This window comes from Mirounga angustirostris, unplaced genomic scaffold, assembly GCF_029215605.1.
Source record: "Mirounga angustirostris isolate CCGP_5_RB_7025 unplaced genomic scaffold, mMirAng1.0.hap1 SCAF_5, whole genome shotgun sequence".
In the NCBI taxonomy this organism is placed as follows: Eukaryota; Metazoa; Chordata; class Mammalia; order Carnivora; family Phocidae; genus Mirounga; species Mirounga angustirostris.
This window is the reverse complement of record NW_026991713.1, coordinates 45,323,866-45,348,864: the sequence shown is the minus strand read 5'-3', so window position 1 is coordinate 45,348,864 and position 24,999 is coordinate 45,323,866. Positions and strand designations below refer to the sequence as shown.

General features: G+C 38.6%; 1 protein-coding gene across 1 annotated transcript; it reads left to right on the top strand.

Moving 5' to 3' along the window:
* Positions 1-6,053: 6,053 nt before the first annotated feature.
* Positions 6,054-24,629, top strand: TMEM19 (transmembrane protein 19). The gene is made up of 6 exons (XM_045872952.3): positions 6,054-6,766; positions 8,654-8,767; positions 20,671-20,808; positions 21,167-21,421; positions 22,469-22,678; positions 24,066-24,629. Exons 1-6 carry the CDS (start codon positions 6,637-6,639, stop codon positions 24,227-24,229), a joined length of 1,011 nt encoding a protein of 336 aa, XP_045728908.1. The 5' UTR covers positions 6,054-6,636; the 3' UTR covers positions 24,230-24,629.
* The last annotated feature ends 370 nt before the right edge of the window (positions 24,630-24,999 follow it).

Here is a 24,999-nt window from a genome sequence, read left to right as displayed (position 1 = left end):
AAAGTGACAAAAGTCAAGGCCTCCTTCATGAAAATATTAGCTTTTAAGATAGATTATAAAATATTTTGAAAATAATATTTTGAATGTGAAGTACTCTTGAGTCATCCAAGCAAGGTAAGGTCTCAAGTATCTCAGACTAGAAAAACTGGTAGCCAGGGGGTGCCTGGGTGGCTCAGTCATTAAGCATCTGCCTTCAGCTCAGGTCGTGATCCCAGGGTCCTGGGTTCGTGCCCCACATCAGGCTTCCTGCTCAGCAGGAAGCATGCTTCTCCCTCTCCCACTCCCCCTGCTGTGTTCCCTCTCTCGCTGTGTCTCTCTCTGTCAAATAAATAAATAAAATCTTTAAAAAAGAAAAACTGGTAGCCAGTTATATGTTGTGAAATAATGTAGACATTGTGATTTAGCTTTTACCTTAGTTAAAAGGATAAATTTATACTAATTTTTTCTCATAATAAAAATATTACATTTTCAATTCCAAAATTGATGCATTAATTAGGCAATGTGATACAAAGTTCCATGTTAGGAATACCTCCTCTACCCCCGCATGTATGTTGATACCAAAACATGTAAGCTTTTTTTTCTCCCATAAGCCCACATTAGGATTTAATCACAGAAAAGTACCTACCATATTATATCTTCACAACTTATACCTTAAAATGGAATCAATTTATTGTACATATCAGCTTGCTTTTATCTCCTTTTTTAGCAACTGTACTGCATAAGGGAAGTGAAATGTATTTTCTATAAAAATACATGTGTCTGATAAAGTTATGAAAATGCTAATTATTTTACAAAATAGAATATGAGAACTATGATAGCTGCCACTTGAACTAAATATCACCAGACAAATTTTTAATTTTAGTAAGAATCCTTTCCTTCAAACAACTTTGGGCAAATCACATTAACTTTATTAATGTGTAATCAAGTTATTCAATCTTAGTTCAAGCTTCTGACACTACCATATGAAAGTAGCATGCATATACCTAACCGTAATTGTTATAATTTTTCCTGTAGGTAACGGCTATTTTATTTTATAAAGTAATTTTGGGGAGGGAGTTGGGTTGGGTTTTGTTTTGGTTTGGTTTGGTTTTGGTGACATTTGCTTGGATTGTAGCAATAGTCTTTTTACAGTATTAGCACCCTTTCTTTCAGTAAGGAATGGCTCCCAAGCAACTAGATTTACAAAGGCAAAGGTAAGAAAAGTCTATGTTGGTTATCATGAGGCGCTTAAAAATCTATGAAAATCCTTTTGTGAATATTATAAACCTTGTTAGTCATTTTATCTTAAATATTGGACACAGCTCCTTGAAATTGTCATTCCATGTTTTTTTTCCTAATATGGTTTCAAATATCTCTTCACTTACTGACCATAGCTTTATACCTCAAAATAAGCTGGGCAAATAATCATCTAAACATAAACTGTGTTTTCCAAGTATAAACTCTCATGTGGTTCATCACCACTTCCCAATATAAAACAAAATACTGATTAATGCAGGCTAGTTCCCATCTACAATTTTATTTTGATATCAATATAACATTTTAAAAATCACAAAAATAAAACAAAATACAAGCTTTTGGCCAAGTTAACTAGACTTCATTCATTATTATTTGAGACTACTGAATAAACTACCACTCAGTAATTTTAAAGTACATTTTTTTTGGTGTTTTCTCCATGTCATTTTCATGTTACTGTCCTGATAACATGCTCCAAATTCTCCCTGCATCAGGTTGTTGGATTAACATTCATACATCTGTCTACCTTAAAACTAGTCTCATTCATAGAGAAAAACCTAAATCTTTTTAAATCCTGTTTTCAGTTGTTGATAAACTTATCACTTTGACCATCTACCATAAAAATAATCAAAATTAGAATTGGGCGCCTGGGTGGCTCAGTTGGTTAAGCGACTGCCTTCAGCTCAGGTCATGATCCTGGAGTCCCAGGATCGAGTCTTTCATCGGGCTCCCTGCTCAGCAGGGAGTCTGCTTCTCCCTCTGACCCTCTCCCCTCTCACGCTCTCTCTCTCTCTCTCTCAAATAAATAAATAAATCTTTAAAAAAAAAATCAAAATTAGAATAGCTCTTTTTCTTTTGCTGGACCCAACACATATCCTCTGTTCATTCTATGTCTATTATTCATTCTCTGCTTGCTAGGCACTAACCTCTATGAAGAACCAGCCAAAGGCTAATGACTTGATACAACGATGACATGATTATCTGCCCTTAAGTTCCTCAAAAGTCTTCTGAGAGAAAAAAATATATTTGTAATACAATATGATAAATGCTATAAAAGAAATCTATGTGAAGTGCTTTGGTAAATGCTGTTGAATTGGAATTTAATAAGCATATAAACTTTAGATCTTTTTCCAAAAAACTTTTCCCTTGAAAAAAACAGATTTCTTCTTACGACTTACCAAAGGAGACAGAAGGACATCAGAATTGACCTGAATTATATACAGTGTTCTTTTAATGAGTTGTAAGACATTTTTCCCCTTGAAAATGAACACTGAACAAATTAGTTGTTAATGGTATCATTTTAACAGGAAAACATAACTAAATAAACTACTGTATCAAAGCCAAGTACTCAAGGTTATTTGACATTTGATATTTTTATAAAATAACAAATTCTACTAACAGATTTTTACGAATAATTTAGCTCAGAGTCTTAAGGTTAACAAAGCACTATGGCATCCATTTGATCTCTTGTGCTTTACAAATATTTTCTGTGTGATAGGTGGCGTTATCTCCAATTTACAGATGAAGAGATCCTTGTTAATGTTATTTATTTATTTATTTAGATGTTTGATATGTGCCAACTGGCACAAAGGATAGAAATGCCAGCAATCTAGGAAGTTCAATCCTAGATTGAACAATGGTCTTCAGCCTTCAAATCCTCTGCTCTGCCCTCCACATTGCAATCCGTTATCCAACATATGAATCATGTTATTAAAGTAGGACAAGTCATCTGTTTCAAAAAACTAAAATAAAAAATTTTATATATGTGTATAGTTAAGATAATCTATGAAGTCACTGTAGATCTTTTCTAGGTAGACTTTATATAATGTTGGTATTTTATCTCATTTCTCAATGTTAGAATACGGGTAAATTTTAATTTTGGTATAATAGAGAAAATAGTTCATCTTTATGCCAGAATATGGGATTCTGTAGGTATTTAGACAGTAGGAAACTTTCTAAAATTAATGATTTTATAATGTGTATTAAACAAATATTGTATTCTGAGTATGTTATTAAAAACTTTTTTACAAGGAAATTACTGTCATGACTATTTTACAAAATGTACATGAATATCTCTGCAGAAGTCTTTCCCCTACATGGACCCCCTAAAATATTTCTGTAGAAGTCCTTGACCCTAAATTGAAGCAAACTGTAAACAAAATAAAGATATGTAAAGCCTAGAAGAGGAATTCTCATTTTTATTTTCATTGCTCAAGTTATACCTAAGCATACATTATAGTTTATTTGCACTGGGTTTTTGTTGTTGTTGTTTTTTAAGATTTTATTTATTTATTTGAGAGAGAGAGCACAAGAGCATGAGCTGGGGTGGGGGGGATGAAGAGCAGAGGGAGCGGGCCAAGCACTGAGCACAGAGCCCGGTGCGCTGAGCACAGAGGACCCAGAGGTCATGACCTGAACTGAAATCAGGAGTTGGACGCCTAACTGAGCCACCCAGGTGCCACTGCACTGTTTTATACTGGTTATGGGATCTAAACCAGATATATAAAGGGCTATAAAAATTCTCTGTATCCTGACAATAGAGGCTCACACAAAGATTTATTTGTAAATATGATTACCAAAGCATGATTTTAATAACAAAAAAGGAAATAAGATGTGATTATTTTTTTTAAAGATTTTATTTATTTATTTGACAGAGAGCGAGCACAAGCAGAGGGAGCAGTAGAGGGAGAGGGAGAAGCAGGTTCCAGGCTAAGCTGGGAGCCTAATGTGGGGCTCCATCCTAGAATCCTGGGATCATGACCCAAGCCAAAAGCAGACACTTAACGACTGAGCCACCCAGGTGCCCCAAAAGATGTGATTTTTTTAAAAATTCATTTTTTACTTGATACTTTAATCCAAAAAATACTATATTAATATTCACTAAAAGACACTGAGCAAGCTAGGATGAACCAGACAGACAAGGTCCCTGCCCTCAAGACTACTGGAAGTAAATACTCCATTTGTTTATTCCTGCTCCCTACTCTCTTCCTAATGTCCTTTAGAATGAGTTGAATCTAATATAAGCAATTAGTCTTCAGATTGCTGCTTAGGCTTTTAAAATTTGTGCTCCAAAAGTTGAAAAAGAAAAACTTTAGTTTAATATCTAGAAAGAGATGTATGATGCCTGGGTGGCTCTGTCAGTTAAGCAATTGCCTTCACCTCTGGTCATGATCTCAGGGTCCTGGGCTCCCTGGACTCCCTGCTCAGTGGAGAGTCTGCTTCTCTCCTGCCCCTACCCCCAACTTGTGCTTGCTCACACTCTCTCTCAAATAGATAAAATCCTTAAAAAAAAAGAAAGAAAGAAAGCAGATATGTGCCTATCTCTTAGGTGAACTTTCAGCTTGTTTAGATAAATTATTTCAAACCTTATCTCTAACTCTTCTCCATTCTCTTGGACTTCCTATTTTCATGCTCTCCTTAGCCAACTATAAAGTGCCCTTCCCTTAGCTTGGTCACATAACAAACTTTGTCATCTTTCATGTTTTAGCTCTAACAATCCCTCTTTCTATGACACTTCCCTTAACATACTGAAGTGACATTAACTCTACCCAATTATCTGGTGTGACTGATACTGGCCAGTCAGCTTGCTGAGGTAATCCAATTATTTGCCTGTACTGAACAGAGTGAGACAAAAATAAAGTGAGCACATAATTTGTGCAGGAAGACCATATATACAGGTAGTCAAATAAGATGGACACTACTATTTAATCCTACTTCACAGTTAATTAGATGTTGTACCAAAGAAAAGGATGTTAAGTTGTCTTGGCATGTTACTTAAATTTAGAATTGTGTGTTTTTAAAAAGTACTCAGTAGTTAAAAAAAAAAAAAAACTACTTTTCAAAGAAAAAGTACTCTGGGTTAAAACTTTGGGTACTATATCTGAAACTCATTTGCCTCCTCTTCTTACATTGTCAGCAATCAACTTTCTGAAAAAGCTCAGATATGCTGTAATTATCACTTAATTTTAACCCAGGCACACAAGTTAATTTCAAATAAAACGTGGCATAAGCCACAAGATTCAGACTTAATGTTAACAAGACGTTCTTCTTTCTAAATGAATTGACTGAATGCACACACTTAAAATGAGATGTGTAGGAACAGATTTCCACAATGTAAGTGGTGTCATGACAATAAATTTCAGCTCAATAGCAGGAACTGCCCGGCTTTATCTTTACATCCTTTAGCAACCAGCAATGTCCAGCAGATTATAGGTACTAAAGTGTCATTTTAAATAATTTTCTCAGTCATAAAATTGCTCCTACAACACAATATATCCCCCTTCCCCTAAAAAAAAAAAAAAAAATCCATAATATTAGGGGCCCCTGGGAGGCTCAGTGGGTTAAGCCTCTGACTCTTGATTTCCGCTCAGGTCATGATGATCTCAGGATCCCAAGAGCAAGCTGCACCACTGGCTCCGGGTTCAGCGGGAGTCTGCTTGAGATTCTCTCTGACCCTCCCCTCACCTGTGCTCTCTCTCTAAAATAAATAAATAAATATTTTTTTAAATCCGTATTTTATATGGCATGAACTCTATAAATGAAAAAGTATTCGATTATGCTTGAAATGGACTTACTGGGTTTAAATTCATTTGCACTCCTGTTTTATACTCCTACCCTGGTGGTGGTTTCATCCTCCCGTGTTTGAGTATGTTCTCAAACGCAAGGATCTAAGTAAGGCTCCAGATCCGTATTCCGACGAGAATTACAATCTCTAGAGGCCCTGGGTGCTTCTGCGAGGCCGCCTGTCCTTGGAACCGCCCTTTAAAAGTTCATGTGAGCGAAGCCACGCCCTCAGGTGGCCGCGGCGCTTGCGCACAGTAGCGAAGACGCGACTCGGGGCGCGGCTGAGCGCCGCGGGGCTTTGGCCTTGGCGAGCTGGAGCTGAACTCTGGGGCGGCGCCAGCGGCTGCGGCGAATTGACCGCGCCCCACCGCGCAGGGCTCACCCTCGGAACTCCTCCTGGTTCTGGCTGTGCACCCTGTCTCTTTGCAGCCGAGAGCCACTTCCCCACCTCTCCCAGCACTCCCCCCCCCAACCGGCGTCAGCGCGTGTGCGTGTGGTGGAGGCGGAGCCCGCGGTCCCAGGACCGGCGATTGGCTGATTCCGCTTTCCTTTCGTCTTCTGTCTGTGGAGCTCAGGTGTGAAGTGACCGCACGCATAGGACCCGGCGCTCAGAGGGAATGAGCTTTGCTTTTCCAGTGAGGTCTTAACCTCGCTCACGGGAGTTTGAGATCTCCATCAGCCGCAGTTTCGGAAGTAGTTGGGGTTTATGTTATTTTTTCGGTCGGTGGAAGATGTTGGCATTTATGTTGGCCTCTGCGCGAGTTTTTTGCTGGCAACTTAAATGACTTATTTTTCCTTAGAAACACTATTTTCCGCCTCGGGCTCATATCGTTATTTTCCATGACTGATCTTGACGACAATATTTGCAAAAAATATATAAAGATGATAACTAATATAGTTATATTGAGCCTGATCATTTGCATTTCTTTAGCTTTCTGGATTATGTCTATGACTGCAAGCACCTATTATGGTAAGTATGAATGTTCTGAGTTGTTTTTCTATAATCTGATTGGTGGAATTGAAAATTGTATCATTAATGAAATCCAAAACTTGTATCTTCTGAGTGGTTGTAAACTGTTGTGTTTACTTAACTTCCAAGCCTGAATTTAATTTACCAGCATTAAAATATAAGCACTACTTTGTACATTTAAGAGCCTTTAAGAAACACCGCCTCTGATAATACTGATTAAGCATATTTCAAAATACATTTTTATGTTGTGTGTAGTTATTACATCTATCTTCATGAGAAATTAGTGAAATGAAATACAATTTTGTAAAGCAATTGCAGTGATGCTTTTAGTAAGAATATTTGTAACTAGTTTATCAGTTTTATGTATCCTGTAAAAACAGCAGTAAAAATAAAAGGTGCTGTAATGTTTCCATTCGGAGATTTGGAGGATTTGTCTGCTCTTTGGTCACTTCAAAAGAACAGACTTCCTTTAAAATCTGAAGCCTCACCGCATATACATAAGATACTCTGGACTCAGACTTTTACAGTTTTGAAGACTCCCTAGAGCGTAAGTATGCCTTTACAGAAATTTCCTTGGTACTCCTATAAAAATGGAGTACTGTTCAGCTGAAAAGAAAAAATGAAAAGTCGAGTGAGAAAGGGATTGCCATTTCAGACCTTAGCCTTTTGCAGAGACATGTGAATAATCCGAATGGGTGGTCTTCAGGTTCATTCATAATGATTCACAGTAGGGGATGAGGGTTTGAGGAGAAGAGGTATGAGAGAAGATTCTCATTTGTGCTGGTAATAACTATGACTTGAACTCAATGGAATAAACCAGGATTTGTAAACCAAAGTGCCTCTCTGGAACCAGGCACCTGATCTTTGCATCTTAAACAGTTGAGAAGTTTTCATTTTCAGAAATAGAATTTTTGTTGAACATTTGGCCCGCTTTATCTTCCATTTTACCATTTTTGATAGAAACATGGGCTCTAGCAATAGTTCACATTTTTCTTCACTATACTCACTTAGTCTTGGTGTCTAGGAGTCAGGAATGGTGGGAACTTTAAATGAGAAAGCTGACTTGTCTAAAGGGGGTGGCCTCTTGCCACTGTGGTCAATTCTGCCATGTGGGCCTGAGCATCCAGTTTTTTTTTTGTTTTGTTTTGTTTTTTAAAGATTTTATTTATTTATTTGAGAGAGAGAGAATGAGAGAGAGCACATGAGAGGGGGGAGGGTCAGAGGGAGAAGCAGACTCCCTGCCGAGCAGGGAGCCTGATGCGGGACTCGATCCCGGGACTCCAGGATCATGACCTGAGCTGAAGGCAGTCGCTTAACCAACTGAGCCACCCAGGCGCCCCCCTGAGCATCCAGTTTTTAAAACAGAAGCCAGGGTTCTGGATTTTTATATGAAACCTCCTAATCTTTAAATATTGACTCCCAATGGTTTGAAACCATTATGCTAGCCAAACAAAAAGAAACATCTGTGAGGTGGATGCAACCTTTGGAAAAATCAGTTGCTAATTGTTGAATGGAGATGTGTAGCCTGTAAGAATGTTACTTTAAAAAATAAATCTCTCTGAAAGGCAGAAAGAAGAAGAATTGGATCCTGCTAAGAAAATAGTTTGCTCTATACAATTCTTGAGATTTAATATGTGCCCCTTTTTCAAAACAATGGGGAACTAGAGTCATTTCAAATCTCCAAATATGTATGAAATATCAAAACTTGGACAGGACTTACTTGGTCATTCTCCAAAAGGACTGTCTCTCTGGAAATACACAAGTCTCAACATAGTTATTTTACTTTGGTGACTTCATCTCAGTTTCTCTACTTATGACAATATTTTAATCCAGAATGCAGTTATCAAAGCTTATAGCCAAGACTAACCTGTGAATTTAATTTTTTAGGTAATTTACAGCCTATTTCTCCTTGGCGTTGGCTGTTTTCTGTTGTTGTTCCTGTTTTGATCGTCTCTCATGGCTTTAAAAAGAAAAGTCTAGACCACAGTGGGGCTTTAGGAGGTATGTGTTTCTTTTAAAAGTTTATATAATAAGTGCTTGCTTATATAATTTAAACTCATGTTTTCTAAATTCTGAACATATGAGACTATAAATCCCATTATGTATTTTAGATAATGATATTTATTGCTCAGCATTCCTATTCTGTCAAAATTTCAGATACTGACATACTCAGTGCATTGTACAAATTTAACTTTGTAATTGATATCAAGTAGATTAATAGGATAGATTTTTGAGTTCCTTGATTATTCTGCTCTTTTAGTTGTATTATCTGCTAGCAGAAACATTGGAGCACTCCTGCTAGGTGTACAGTGGAGGAGCTGTTGGAAAGAATCACTCTTGGAAATTGCTATTAGTAGCCTCAAGCAAAGCAGTCCAAACTAAGTATCCTAGATTTATTTTTCAGAACTGGGTTAGGGATATGCCAAATTTTTGTTCTTTTAGGACATATTTATTGAGCACTTACCATATGCCACTCTTCTAGAAACTGGGGGTATGGCTGTGAACAAGAACAAGGTTTCAAGTTCTTATGGAACTTTCATTCTTTAGAACAGTTAGATTACAAAATACATAAAACTTTTTATATAATGATAAAATTTATGAGAAAAATTAAGATAATAAAGTGTGTATGTTGGGGGTTGTGTGCATTCTTTTGTAGATAGGGTCAAGCATAACCCTTTTCTCTAAGGACGTAGTTTTGAACCAAGACCTGAAGAAGCCAGCAATGACAAGGTCTGAGAGAAGCAAGTTCCAAGCTGACAGAATAACATGGGTAAAGACCCTGACATATACCCTGGCTTATTCGGGTGTGAGAATAAGGCTCATTTGACTGGAAAATAGTAAAAAAAAAAAAAGGAACATAGAAAATTAAAGAAATAGGCAAGGACCAGGTAATAAGGAGGCTTATGGGACACAGTAAAGATTTTTTTTTTAAAGATTTTTTTATTTTAGCAGAAGGAGCATGTGCGTCTGAGCAAGAGCTCATGCGAGGGAAGGGCAGAGGGAGAGAGAGAATCCCAAGCAGATTCCCCACTGAGCACAGAGCTTGATGCAGGGCTCAATCCCAGGACTCTGGGATCATGACCTGAGCTGAAACCAATGCTCAACCGACTAAACCATCCAGGCTCCCCACAGTAAAGATTTTATTTCAAACTAGGTGGAATCTCCCTTGCCTCAAATCAAGGGGGTGATATGATCTGGTGTGACATTGGGACTCATATATACTGCCAGTGTTATAAGCCCCAAGACATGAGGATTCCCCCCCAAATACTATACATAGGATGAGATCACTACAGAATGATGATTATTTAAAACTGGCAGGTCTTTTTTTTTTTTAAGATTTTATTTATTTATTTAGAGAGCGTGTGTGTGGAGAAGGAGGGTCCAAGGGAGAGAGAGAACCTTTTTTTTTTTTTTAAAGATTTATTCATTTATTTGTTTGACAAAGAGAGACACAGCAAGAGAGGGAACACAAGCAGGGGGAGTGGGAGAGGGAGAAGCAGGCTTCCCGCTGAGCAGGGAGCCCGATGCAGGGCTCGATCCCAGGACCCTGGGATCATGACCTGAGCTGAAGGCAGACGCTTAACGACTGAGCCACCCAGGCGCCCAAAACCTCTGTTCTTTTTCTAATCATTTCATTCCATGAATATTGGTATCTTTTGTTTAAAGGTTTTTTTTCCTTAAGGACAAAAAACTAATGCTAGTTCAAATTATACAGTACTTGGGAATACTGTCCTGGAGTATGACTACAAATCACTTAAACTCTCAGCGTTGTACTTTTCCTATATGTAAAACGAGAAGGAGTGATCTTATCTACAGCATTGACTTACCGTGAAGAGTCATCCGTGTGAAAAGCTTAGCACAGTACCTGGCACACATAATAAGTATTTTATAAATGTTAGTTATTGTTACCGTTCTCCTTCCACTATTACTGTTCACAGTCCTAGGAATTTTAATGTGGTTTGCCATATCATGCCTTCAGGGTGCTTGGGATTGAGAAGAGTTTCAGAACTCCCTCAGGATCTGGGTGTTAAAAGAGTCCCCCATGACACAGGAACACATACCTCAGTGTTGATAGAAGAGGGGAGAGGTTGAGGCAGTGCTTAAGATGGACACAAGTGAAGACGTCTGCTCTCTTTGATTTTTTTGAGAGAGATTATTTGGGAGAGATTGAGAGAGAGATTATTTCTAGAATGAGGAGGATCACTTGAGGGGATATATGGGAAAGTGACTATAAACTGTAAAGCACTGTGTAGAGGATTTGCTCCAAGGAGGTATTATATAGTCCAGTTGTTCATTGTGTTCCTTTGAACTTAGTATGGACAATCTGGTCATCGGATTTTTGACTTGACAAGTTATTTTTTTTTTTTTAAAGATTTTATTTACTTACTTGTCAGAGAGAGAGAGCACAAGCAGAGGGAGAAGCAGGCTCCCTGCTGAGCAAGGAGCCCCATGTGGGACTTGATCCCCGAACCCTGGGATCACACCCTGAGCTGAAGGCAGACACTTAACTGAGCCACCAGGCATCCCTTGACTTGACAAGTTTAAATTTAATTTCACTTACCAAGACTATTCAGCTTAGTTGTTTCCTATTTTTTTTTCAATCATGCATTTAACAAATGTATAGTTAGGGTCTCCTATATGCCACGCACTGTTCTGGACACTTAGAATTTAAATCCCATTGTCAGAGAGCTTACAGTTTTAGTCACAGGATACAGATGATAAAAGAGATGGGTTTGAGGCATTTAATTCCCAGAACAATATGCTGTAAGTGTAGTGGAAGTGCATGCAAATGGAGAATTTTCTAGAAAGGCCAGTGGTTGTGCTTCACGTAGTCTCACAAGAGTGGCCTTGCCTCTTTGGGTCACCATAGTTAGGTCTGGTGTTCAGTCTCTCTGAAATAGAAGCTTTGTTTTGTCACGTACCCAGAGTTGATCAGACCTAAGAAAACCAGTTTATGTTGCTCATTGTCACATGGGACTGGTATATGAGTCAGAATGCCACTTTATTAATCTGATAAAATACAGACTAGTTGGGGTACCTAGCTGACTCAGTAGAGCATGTGACTCTTGATCTCAAGGTCATGAGTTCAAGTCCCCCACATTGGGCTCGGGGCTTACTTTATTTTTCTTTCTTTCTTTTTAAAGATTTTATTTATTTATTTGAGAGAGAGAGATCGAGCACAAGCAGGGGGAGCAGCCGGCAGGAGGGGGAGAAGCAGGCTTCCCACTGAGCAAGGAGCCCAGTGCAGGGCTCAATCCCAGGACCCTGGGATCATGACCTGGGCCAAAGGCAGACACTTAACGGACTGAGCCACTCAGGCGTCAGGGCCTACTTTAAAAAAGGATAATAATGATAATAAAGTGTGTCTTTTAAAAATATCTACACAGCTAGTCAATTGCAGACTGAAATACAAACATCACTGTTCGGGCATGCTCTGTTGTAGTCAGGCCATTTGAGAAGTCAGAGTATAACTAGAAAAATTTCTTTGGTGAGTACTAAGTCTGAGAAACAGTCGATATGATACCAGCAGGCCAGGTCTAGGATCCAGAGGGGTTCCCACAGGACTGGCCAACGGAGTCCCTGGCTGTGTGCAGGATAGAAATCCAACATGAGCCAGCAGGAAGGGAAAGCAGTGTTTATTGAAGATATAGAGAGAGTGCAGATAGAGATAGTGTCTGGGAGACTCAGGAAAGGAGAGAGAGTCCCATCTTTGTTTGGGGTCTGGGGTTTTATTGAGGATTGTGGTTCGGTGTGTGTGCCTTCTTAGGCATTCAGGAATCAGTAAGAACAAAGACAAGGGCCCAGATGTTACTCCTTGGCATCCAGATGTTTAGTGCCAGTGGTCTGGAATATGCATGTGATAGCTTCCTCGGGTCATTCTCACCTGGTCCTTCCTTAGAAGTTATCTAGTCTAAAAGAATCATTAACTCCTGTCCCTTACAAAGAGGACATACAGTATTTGCGTTATGAGGCATGTATAAAGTGGGGGCTCAGGTCCTAGCAAGAATAGAAGAAGGAAAAGGAGCAAAAGCAGAATTTTATGGAGTCCTTCAATTTCCCTGTCTCAGATATTGCAGATACTTAGGTCAAAGGGTCCCATCCCTTGTACAGGATTCAACAAGTCTGCCAACTTCTGGTTCTTTGGCCTTCGTGTTCTGTATTTTGGGTTAATTGATTCCCACAGTCTTTCTGTAGGTAGATTACCTGTGATAGAATTTATTAGATTTGACTTTATTAAATTATAAAATTTTAGTCCTGCCTTTCCTTTTTCTGCCTCTCAGGGTTATAATACCCAGGTCACCTTAGTTGAAATTTTTGGTATAAGTCTACTCCTGCTATCAGAGATGTTTGTAGACAGTGTTGTTTTACTTCCCCATATGGCTCTGTTAAGTGCAGAATTTACATATTTAAAATTCAGTAGGCAGTAATAATTCTTGAATCTTGAAGTGCTTTGAGAGCACCCTTTTGTTATGCATATCAACTCTTATCATTCACAATTAGAGATTCCAGAGGTGGTTTGGGGGAGATGTAATAGACAGGAACTGGAGACAGCAGTTACTGATCTAAGAGTTCAGACATAGCTAGGAGTTGCAAAAAATACCAAGATATGTTTAGACTACACAAAAGAAATCATTCTTTCAGAGTACATTGCCTTCAATTAATTTCCTCATTCTGAACCTGGCATCAACATGAACATTGATCACTTCATGTGGTATTTTAAGGTGATTGAAGTAAAAAGGATGTAGATGATTTGTAGCATTTCAGTGTAGGGTGTTTTAGGGCCACCTTACTCTGAGTTTGTTTAAAGACAGTGGAACGGGGGCACCTGGTGGCTCAGTCGTTAGGCGTCTGCCTTCGGCTCAGGTCATGATCCCAGGGTCCTGGGATCGAGCCCCACATCCAGCTCCCTGCTCGACAGGAGGCCTGCTTCTCCCTCTCCCTCTGCCTGCCGCTCCCCCTGCTTGTGCTCTCTCTCTGTCAAATAAATAAATAAAATCTTTAAAAAAAAATTATCTCATTTAATGTTTCACAGCAAGCCAATGAGGAAGGAATTGTTGTTATTATTTCACCAATAAGAAATTGAGGCTTATGCTTAGGTAACATTTAGTCAAAGTGAGGTAAAGAGAGGAGCCAAGGTTTGAACTCCAGACTGTTCAGTTCCAGAGCTGAAGCACTTTATTAGTACTTTACACAGTATTACCCTATTTCTTGCACTTTCAGTTAAAATGTGCTAAACCTGAGTAAAATGCCAATATTTGAGTATCTCTGGATAGATCAGTCAGTAAATGTGTCACTAGTTGTGGTACCTGAATGTTGAACTAACCAACAGAAAGAGTTTCTTTCTTCCTTTTTTTTTTTTTTTTTTAAGATTTTATTTATTTGTCAGAGAGAGAGAGCACAAGCAGGGAGAGCTGCAGGCAGAGAGAGAAGCAGACCCCTGCTGAGCAGGGAGCCCGATGCGGGGCTCGATCCCAGGACCCTGGGATCATGACCTGAGCCGAAGGCAGACGCTTAACTGACTGAGCCACCCAGGCATCCCAACAGAAAGAGGTTTTACAGAAATAGAAACCTGGTCCCCTGTTCCATTATTTAAGAAGATACTATTTAATACTAAACACCTGTTTAATATATGTTCTATTAATAATTTTGTCTAATGTGTTAACAAAAATCTTTATATAACAAAACTGAATATATTTATCTTAAGAGTTACAGAAAATGGAATTTGGTTTTGTTTTGTTTGTTTTAATTTTAACCAGGCTTCACTTTCAACACATGGCTTGAACTCACCTAAGATTAAGAGTTGCATGCTCTACCGACTGAGCCAGCCAGGTGCCCTGAGAATGGAAATTGTTAATGATAAAGTTAGTCAGGGATGGAAATACCTGTACTTAGAAATACAAGCAGGCAGCCTGGACAGGGCCACACAAGATAACAGTGCCTTAGTGTGGTTATCACATTCTGGGAAACCAGTCCCCAGCCCTGCAGGGCCAGAGGTGGATTCTTTTCAGAACCCCTACCCCAAACTGGAAGTTTAGACTTAAAGCAGCCAAACTCGTAAGAGACTAATTAACAAAGAATGTAAATTTCTTGAGTGCCACTGACCCAAGTGCTCAATACCAGAGTTAGCACATTCTCTCCCCAAAAGAAGGACTATAAAATTATTATTTAAAACATGCTTATAAAGGGGTACCTGGGTGGCTCAGTCGGCTAAGTGTCTGCCTTCAGCTCAAGTCATGATTCTGGGGTCCTGGGGTCAGGTCCCCTGTCAGGCTCCCTGCTCTGGGGAGCCTGCTTCTCCTTCTCCCTCTGCCCTTCCCCCTGCTTGTGCTCACTCTCCCTCTCTCTCTGTCAAATAAATAAATAAAATATATTTTTTTTGAAGTGCTTATAGGGGTGCCTAGCTGGCCCAGTAGGTCGAGCATGTGACTCTTGCTCTTGGGGTTGTGAATTCAAGCCCCATGTTGGACGTAGAGCTTAACTTAAAAAAAAAAAATGTGCTTAGGGGCGCCTGGGTGGCTCAGTTGGTTAAGCGACTGCCTTCGGCTCAGGTCATGATCCTGGAGTCCCGAGATCGAGTCCCACATCGGGCTCCCTGCTCGGCAGGGAGTCTGCTTCTCCCTCTGACTTGAGACCCCCTCTCATGCTCTCTCTATCTCATTGTCTCTCTCAAATAAATAAATTTAAAAAAAAATCTTTAAAAAAAAAAATGTGCTTATAAGTTGGAAAGAATACATAGAGAATGCTACCTTTTGTGTAAAGAAGAAAGGAAGATAAGAAAACATTCATTATGTATACTTTATAAAGAGAAACACAGGAATGACAAACTAAGAAACAATATTTACAAAGAATGGAGGGGGAGCAAAATATGAAGAGAGGGGCAAAGGGACCTGGGAGAAAGTGACCCTTCTCTGAGTGTACCTTTTTTTCTAAGTTTGACTTTTTTTTTTTTTAAAGATTTTATTTATTTATTTGAGAGAGAGAGTGAGAGAGAGCATGAGAGGGGAGAGGGTCAGAGGGAGAAGCAGACTCCCCACTGAGCGGGGAGCCCGATGTGGGACTCGATCCTGGGACTCCAGGATCATGACCTGAGCTGAAGGCAGTCGCTTAACCAACAGAGCCACCCAGGCGCCCTCTAAGTTTGACTTTTGAAAGCATGCTAGTGTTCTACATATTTAAGAAATAAAATAGTAAGGATGGGAAAAGGGAAAATCTAAAACCGAAAGCAAATTAAAATAAATGAACCCAATTGTATTATAAATCAATACTATAAGCCCACTGGAGGGAAAGAAAGAAAACTTATGAACATAGCATTTAATTATATTCTTTCAGTCTTGGGTTAAGGGAAAGGGAGAATGGCAAACAAATCCTAAACTATTTTAGTGTGGTTCTAAAAGTTTTAGATGTGATAGGGAATTGAAAAAAATGAGTGAAATCATCGTTGTTTGAAGCCAGGTTCTTAACATGGAATGGGGAAAAGCAAGAGAAAACCTATAGAGATGGATTGTAATTGGAGTTATTGGTGTGATCTTGTGATTTCTATAATACGTATATATATATATATATATATATATATATATATATATATATATATATATACATGTATATATGCACATGTATATGCATGTGTGTATATTTGTATGCTCATATATATATGTGTGTGTGTGTATTCACTTGCCCTGTCCACAAAAAGCAAATATACCCCAGTAGCAATGAGCATACTGTGAGCCTAGATCTTGACCTTCAATATCCTTCCCCACTAAAATGAACCAAAGCTCCTCAGAGAAATAAATGACTGGTTCCAGGACTGGGGAAAACTAGGTTTGGGAAGAGCTTAGAGCCTCTTGTTACACCAGAAAGAATGGAAGTGTGAAAAGGAAGAAAAAATATGGGGTTATGTCACATGAGAAGTGAGCTTATCTGTTTTGTCTGGTATTAATATAGCCACCTCTGCTCTCTTTTGGTTACTGTTTGCATGGAATATCTTTTTCAGTCCTTTTACTTTAAGCCCATTTGTGTCTTTAGATTTAAAGTGAGTTCTTTATAGACAGCATTGGACTATGTGTTTTTATTTTGACAATCTCTGTCTTTTGATTGGAGGGTTTCATGCCCTTACATTTACTTTTTTTTTTAAGATTTTTTTAAAAGTAATCTCTGCACCCAACATGGGGCTTGAATTTACAACCCTGACAGGATCAGGAGTGACGTGCTCTACCAACTGAGCCAGCCAGGCACCCCTATTCCCTTAGAATTAAAGTAATTACTAAGGAGAAACAACTTATTTTTATCATTTTGCTATTTGTTTCTGTTTCTCTCATAGTTCTTTTGTTCCTCATTTCTTGTATTACTGTCTTCTTTTGTGTTTAATTAAATTTTTTGTAGTGAAATGTTTGAATTTTTTTCATTTCCTTTTGTGTATATTTTGTAACTATTTTCTTTGTGGTTACCATAACAATTACATTTAACATCCTAAAGTTGTAACATTCTAATTGGAATTTTTGCCAGCATAACATCAATAACAAACTCTCTTAATTTTTCCTATACCTTTTTTTTTAAGATTTTATTTTTTTATTTGAGAGAGAGAGAGAGACAGCACGAGTAGGAGGGGCAGAGGGAGAGGGAGAGAATCTCAAGCAGACTCCATGCTGAGTGTGGAGGCCAATGTGGGGCTCAATCCCAGGACCCTGAGATCATGACCTGAGCTGAAACCAAGAGTTGGATGCTTAACTGACTGCGCCACCCAGGCGCCCCTCTCCTTTACTTTTGAAAAATAGTTTGGATATAAGCTTCTTGTTTGACAGGTTTTTTTGTTTTCTTTGCACACCTTGAGTATGTCAGCCCAATGCCTTCTGGCGTTTGGCCTTCTGGCCTCCAAAGTTTCTGATAAGAAATCTGTTGATAATCTTATTGAGGATCCCTCATATGTGATGAGTTGCTTACCTCTTAGTTTTCAAGATTGTCTTTGTCTTTGAACAGTTTGATTATAATGTGTCTCGATGTGGCTGTCTTTGAATTCATTCTACTTGGATTTTACTAAGCTTCTTTCTTGCATGTTTATATGTATGTCTTTCATCAAACTTGGAAAGTTTAAAAAAAAAATAAAACTTGGGAAGGTTTCAGCCATTATTTCTTCAAATAATTTCTCTGCCCTCTTTTCCCTCTCTTTTCTCCTTCTGGGATTTCCCACATGTGTATGTTGTTCTCCTTGATGGTGTCCTGTATGTCCCTCAGGCTCTGTTCACTTTTCTTCATTTTTTTTTCTTTGTTTTTCAGACTGGATAATTTCCATTGCCTGTCTTCAAGTTCATTGATTCTTTCTTCTGCTTGCTCAAATGTGCCTTTGAATTTCTACTAACTTGTTTTCAACTCCAGTATTTCCTTTCAGTTTCTCTTTAGATTTCTATTTCTTTATTAATATTTCCATACTGTTCTCTCGACTTTCTTCATGTCTTCTTTTAGTTCTCTGAGCATCTTTAAAACAGTTGTTTTGAAGTCTTTGCTTAGTAGGTCCACCATCTGGCCCTTAGTGACAGCCTCCATTGATTTTTTTTCCTTTGAATGGGCCATACTTGTCTGTTTCTTCATATGCTTTGTGATATTTTTGTTGAAAACTGAACATTTAAATCTAATAATGTGGTAACTCTGGAAATCAGAATTTCCTCCGTCCCCAGGTTTTGGTCTTTTTTGTTTTATTTTGTCTTGTTTTTGATTGTTGTAGCTGTCTCTATGCCAGGCATCAGCTTGAGGTGTAAACCTAAGATCTTCCCAGTCTTTTCTGAGCCCATACCTTTCCCTGGGTATGCACTAGGACTTTCTAATTTTCCCCATAAATGCAGTTTCTTTTGAATGTCCTAGTCTTTAATGTCTGGCTCTCTAAAGGAAGAAAAACAGAAAAATGAAGGGGGGTTGGTGTTGATCCTTTAAATCCTTTGGAAGTCCCTTCAGCCAGACAAGAAAGGGCTTGCAACAGTGGGGAGTGGCGTGTAACAATGGCTTCCAGCCTCTATGTCTATACCTCCATAATCAGAAGCCGCAGTCGTTGATCACAATACAAATCCTGATATGTGGAAGACAAGTCCTTATTGCCCAACCTAGCTCCCATAAGCTGTGTGCAGGCTGAACCTAAAGTTCCTGCCCTGCTTGCCCTGGGGCTGGGAGTGATAGATGGATAGCTGCTGCACTCTTAAGAACCGAAATTGACCAAAATTAACTGCAGTTTCCCTTCCAAGCCTTCCCTTGAAAGTTACAAGCCTTCAGTAGACTCCAGAGCTCCAAAATAGTTTTGTCAGACAGATTCTGCCAGTGCAATTGTCTAGGTGGGCAGACAGATTTCCTGGTGCTTCCTACTCTTTCATCTTCCCCAAATCCTGTTTCATTCATTTTTGTAGTATTAACTGACCATTGTGGTAATAGAAACAAGGATACTCTGCTACCTCAACCACCAATTTTACTCCTAAGAACATTTTCAAAATTTGTAACAAAGGCCTTTAAGGATTATCTGAGTCATTTGGGTGAGGGGTGGGGGGACACAGAGGGAGAGGGAAAGAATCCCAAGCAGGCTCCACGCCCAGAGCCTGACACCCAGGGCTCAATCTAACAACCCTAAGATCATGACCTGAGCCCAAATCAAGAGTCTGACACTTAACCAACTGAGCCATTCAGGTGCCCCTATCTGAGTAATTTAAGAAGCTAATTCCAGCAGATGTGCATTTTTCTCAGAATTACCTAGAGGGGAGCACATGGGTGGCTCAGTCAGTTGAGCATCCAACTCTTGATTTTGGTTCAGGTCATGATCTCAGAGTTGTGAGATCAAGCCCTGTGTCAGACTCCTCATGCAGCTGGGAATCTGCTTCTCTCCTTCACCCTCTCCCTCTGCCCCTTCCCCGGCTTGCACATGCGGTCATGCATGTGTGCGCTCTTGTTTATTCTCCTGATTAGACTGTAGGTATTATAAGCCTTCCTTGAAATTGGTCACTCATGGAAAAATGAAGGATGTTCCCTTTCTTCTTTGCCCAAATAAAAGAAACAAAAAAAAAGTCTAAAATTCTGAAATCACACTTATAGAAAGTATTCCATTTTTAATTCCACATAAAATCCAGGATTATTTTCCTAGATTTACATAGTAAAACATAGCTAAGAAACACTATCTCCATTTTCTCACATAGTTTATGAGGCTCAGCAAAAGAGCATGTGAAAGTTCTCTGAAAAGCATAAAAGCTAGCCTGCAGGTAGAAAAAAAAGATCCAGGCTATGAGAGGAAAATATAAAAATTAGAAGCTAGAAAGACTACAATCTTAACCTCCCTGGGAAGATCCACAGTTAATTTGGAAAGTAAGCTATCTATCCATATGTTATATATAACATATATAATATGCACTGTTTAATAATAAATAACTACTATTTTAGTGTGTTCTACAATTTGATTATAAAAAGTATGTTTATAATAATAATGTATTCATATATTCATTGTTTGAAAAGAGGTCAAAATATGGTAAAAAATGTATCTTAATTTAATCAAACCAACATTTAGTTTACTATTTGGTAATACCTGAACTGGTAAAAATGAAAATGTTTTAGAAGTGTACATTTCAGGGTGCCTGGGTGGCTCAGTTGGTTAAGCGACTGCCTTCGGCTCAGGTCATGATCCTGGAGTCCTGGGATCGAGTCCCACATCGGGCTCCTGGCACAGCGGGGAGCCTGCTTCTCCCTCTGACCCTATCCCCTCTCATGCTGTTTCTCTCTCTCAAATAAATAAATAAATAAATAAATAAATAAATAAATAAATAAATAGAAATGTACATTTCAGGTTATAATGTAAAAAATAACTGAAAAAAATTCCATTCTTTTTTTCACAACATTAATGTATGGACTGAGTATAATTCTGTGTATATATGTGTTTCTTTCAGGGCTTGTGGTTGGATTTATCCTAACCATTGCAAATTTCAGCTTTTTTACCTCTTTGCTGATGTTTTTCCTTTCTTCTTCAAAACTCACTAAATGGAAGGGAGAAATAAAGAAGCGTCTAGATTCAGAATACAAAGAAGGTAAATGAATTATGTTTGACATCACTTATTTCATCCTAAGATATTATAAGCTTATAATCAGAACATGTTTAGACTGTTGAAACAGATAAATTTTGTATGAGAACAACTTTTAAGTAGTGGCCTAATTTAGTTTATCATTACTTCACCACAATAGTAATAGAATTTTAGAAGCATTAAAATCTATCATTAATTATTCTAAAACAATACAGAATGTAGGCAAAGGTACCATCTGACTTTTAATCATTTTTAAAATTGTAGTCATTTTTCTTTCCTTAAACTTTAATTTCCTGTAACTGCGTGATTTTCCTTCTGAGGAGAAAGCATTTCTTGTCCCTTTTATCTACTTGTTTGTTTGTAGGCGGGCATAGGAATTGGGTTCAGGTGTTCTGTAATGGAGCTGTGCCCACTGAGCTGGCCCTGTTGTACATGATAGAAAATGGCCCCGGCGAAATCCCAATAGATTTTTCCAAGCAGTACACTGCTTCCTGGATGTGTTTGTCTCTTCTGGCTGCACTGGCCTGCTCTGCTGGAGACACGTGGGCTTCAGAAGTTGGCCCCATTCTGAGTAAAAGCCCACCAAGGCTAATAACAACCTGGGAAAAAGTTCCAGTTGGTGAGTCTTTGTTTAACTTTCTTTAAAAAAAATTAAAAAAAAAAATGAAATGAACCAAAAAAATCTGACTTACTGCGTTTCTTACTTAAGAGCCTTTTAAGAATTTTAGTTAGTCTCCTTAACTGGAAAATTGCTGTCGGCTATTAAATTGATGATAAATAATATTTGCAGGAAATGTTAGTAAGTCCTAGATAAACAGTACAGAAACAGAGACATATCAGGAGAGGAAAAGGAAGAGAATGATAAGAGTGTTTCTTGAGGACCTATTATGTTGTTAGTGCTTTAACATAGATCTCAGTTCCCCGTTACCATTACCAACAACTACTACTAACAATACATTTTTGTCTTTGTCATCACCTACCCTTCCCTTCTTATTCCCTTCTCCTTGTCTTCCCCCTCACTTCCTCCTCCTTTTCTTTTTCTTCCTCATGTCCTTTTCATTTTTTCTCTTCATCATTATTGTCATTATCCTTAATACCCTTAATATTCATGTGAATTGGTTCTTTTATTATTTCCACCTTACTAACAAGGAAATTAAGAGAAGTTAAGTAACTTAACTACAGTCATGTAACTTAGAAATGACAGAACTGGGGCGCCTGGGTGGCTCAGTCGTTAAGCGTCTGCCTTTGGCTCAGGTCATGATCCCAGGGTTCTGGGATTGAGCCCCGCATCAGACTCTTTGCTCGGTGGAGAGCCTTCTTCTCCCTCTTCCACTCCCCCTGCTTGTGTTCCCTCTTTAGCTGTCTCTCTCTCTAATAAATAAATAAAATCTTAAAAAAAAAAGAAAGAAGAAATGGCAGAACTAAGATTGAAACCAGGCATTTTGGCTCCATTGAACCATTCCCCTGCATTGCTTAGCATGTCATGAGTTAATGAGGGGAAAAGACTCCTTTTTAACTAGACCTATGGTCTTTGGATTGTATGAAAGAGAACCTTTTCTTTGAATTAGTCTTGATAAGATGGGTACCAAATTATTTTTTTGCTTTCCTTGATTTTATGTGTTTGTTGATTGTTAACCAGATTATTTTATCTGTGTTTTTTCTTCAGGGACCAATGGGGGGGTCACAATGGTGGGCCTTGCCTCCAGTCTACTTGGTGGTACCTTTGTGGGCATCACGTACTTCCTCACACAGTTGGTTTTTGTTAATGATTTAGACATTTCTGCTCCCCAGTGGCCAATTATTGTATTTGCGGGTCTGGCTGGATTACTGGGATCAGTTGTAGACTCATATTTAGGAGCTACAATGCAATTTACTGGTAAGAACATCACTTTATTATTGCAACTTATTGGTGTATTAAATGGGAAAGAAATGTGGGGGAGAAAAACATGGCAATGAAAACAATCCCAAAGACAGAGGAAATCAAGAGGCCAGGAATGACGGACAGTCTTTTCTACAATTTTGATTAAAAAAAATTTTTTGTTGTTAAATTAATTGAAAGAGAACTAGTCCCACAGAGCAATGAGTAGAAGCTGTGTGGGGAGGAAACATAGTGATAGTGCAGGATAGTGATAGTGCAGGAAACAGATGCTTTTGCTTTGGGGACTTCACCTAATCCCAGGGAAAGCAGAACATTTGGGATCAGATCATTTTAATGCTGCACCTTCCATCTGTTTTCCAAGTCCATTCGAGAGAGAATTATTGTACTATGTACACATATGACCTATTTTTCTACTGTGACATAATGCTTTCTGTCCCCACTGAATTTTTAGCCCCACTCAAGATATATGGGAGTTGGTTTTCCCCAGAATTTTCTATGCTTTGCGTCTGAGGCTCTCTTGTCATTTCAGTGTACTGACATATTCTGTTAGGTGTGTATTTCCTCCACATTCTGACCAACATGTTTTCTCCTTTGACTCATACAGTTAAGAGGCTGGGAGTTTGGGGAGTTTCCTTGTGTACAGTCCTTCCAGTTCTCTTCATGTGCCAAGATACTATTCTTGCCCTCCTGCTTTGCTCCCCACCTATCACAATGTTTGTTCTCTCAGATGCATTTATCTAAATACTAAGGAGGAAGCAGTCTGATTTTAGTTCAAGCTAAAGGTCACTAACTCTACACACACACACACACACTCTCTCTCTCTCTCTCTCTCTCCCCCCCTCCCTTCCTGTGTTTTTGGGGTTTTTTGTTTGTTTAGGAACCTAGGTTTTATTCTACACTGGGCTCTAACTGGGGAAGTTTCTGATCACATTGAGTGGGCTGAAAAAATTAATGTAGGCTGTGGGAAAGATTAATTCCTTTGGTAAATTCTTTGTGTGCCTCCTTTGTGGTGGCGCCATGCTGGGTCCTGGGTTTCCATCGCAGAGGCTGAAGACATGATCCCTATTCTCAGAGACCTCATAGGTTGGTCTTGGAGGCCTAATCTAGTTTCATGCTCTCTCTGCTGTTAATGTTCTTCCTTCTTCCTGTGAAGGAACTCCAGCAGTGTTGAGAGAACAGTATTGAGGTGTACTAAAACTCACATTTCAAAAAAATCCTTAGTAATCAAGGGTTCCATATCTCTCACTGTATAATTATCCACTGAAGGTAATTTATAAGTGGTTGAGACTCTTTCAAAGATTGTATTCTTTGGAGGAGAAAAGCTAATTTGTTTTAAATCAAGTCATTTGGATCTTCCACCTCACTTGCTTCTTCTCCACTCCAGGTTTAGATGAAAGCACTGGCATGGTGGTCAACAGCCCGGCGAATGAGGTGAAGTACATAGCAGGAAAACCGATTCTTGATAACAACGCAGTGAATCTGTTTTCTTCTGTCCTCATTGCCCTCTTACTTCCAACTGCTGCTTGGGGTTTTTGGCCCAGGGAGTGAACTTTTTTCATTTACAGAGGTTGAAACTACAGTAAATTTAGCTAATTTTGCAATTCCAAATTTCATCCTAAGAAGAATCATTGTAATGGGCAAAGAGGAAATACCAGCTCTTCCCATATTCATTGTGATGAAATTCCACATTTTTCCTCTAACTCCCTTGTAACAGCTAACATCTCTGTAGTGAAAGATAAGTGTACATAGAATTTATTCGTATTTTTCTTCTGCTGAATAGAGCTTCGTGAGCACTGAAGCTATACTATCCCTAAATATTGCTGTATGTTGGACTAAAAGTGCAATACCACTTGTGCCAGTTACCGAAATTTTAGTTTTGGGTGGTGTCAACTGATGTGTGTGGAAGCCTGAATAAGTGTAGTCCTCACTTCTTCCATTACTTGCCATTTCCACTTGTGAAAAGTGTGGAGTATGGTTCTTAGTGAGCTACTCCACATGTGTTGTTCTTCCTTCCTCAGGGTTAGTAATGAAAAAAAAACTAAATGTCTTTTTCATATGACCATTAGAATGCATGAAAAAAACTATTTTTAAGTAAAAACAAGAGATTTATCTTCTATCGAAAAAATGTGCACCTTACTTATATTTCAGTTGATTTTTGAGCAGAAATTATCTTGAATTTAATATTTTTAATGTATTTTCTAGCTTTCTTTGAAATTTGTGTAGGAATCTGTTACTTTGGCACCCTAAACACTTAGTCACTGGAAAGCTATTGTAATTATTTTTTTATTTGCTACCTAGAATTCATTGGAAGATGCTAT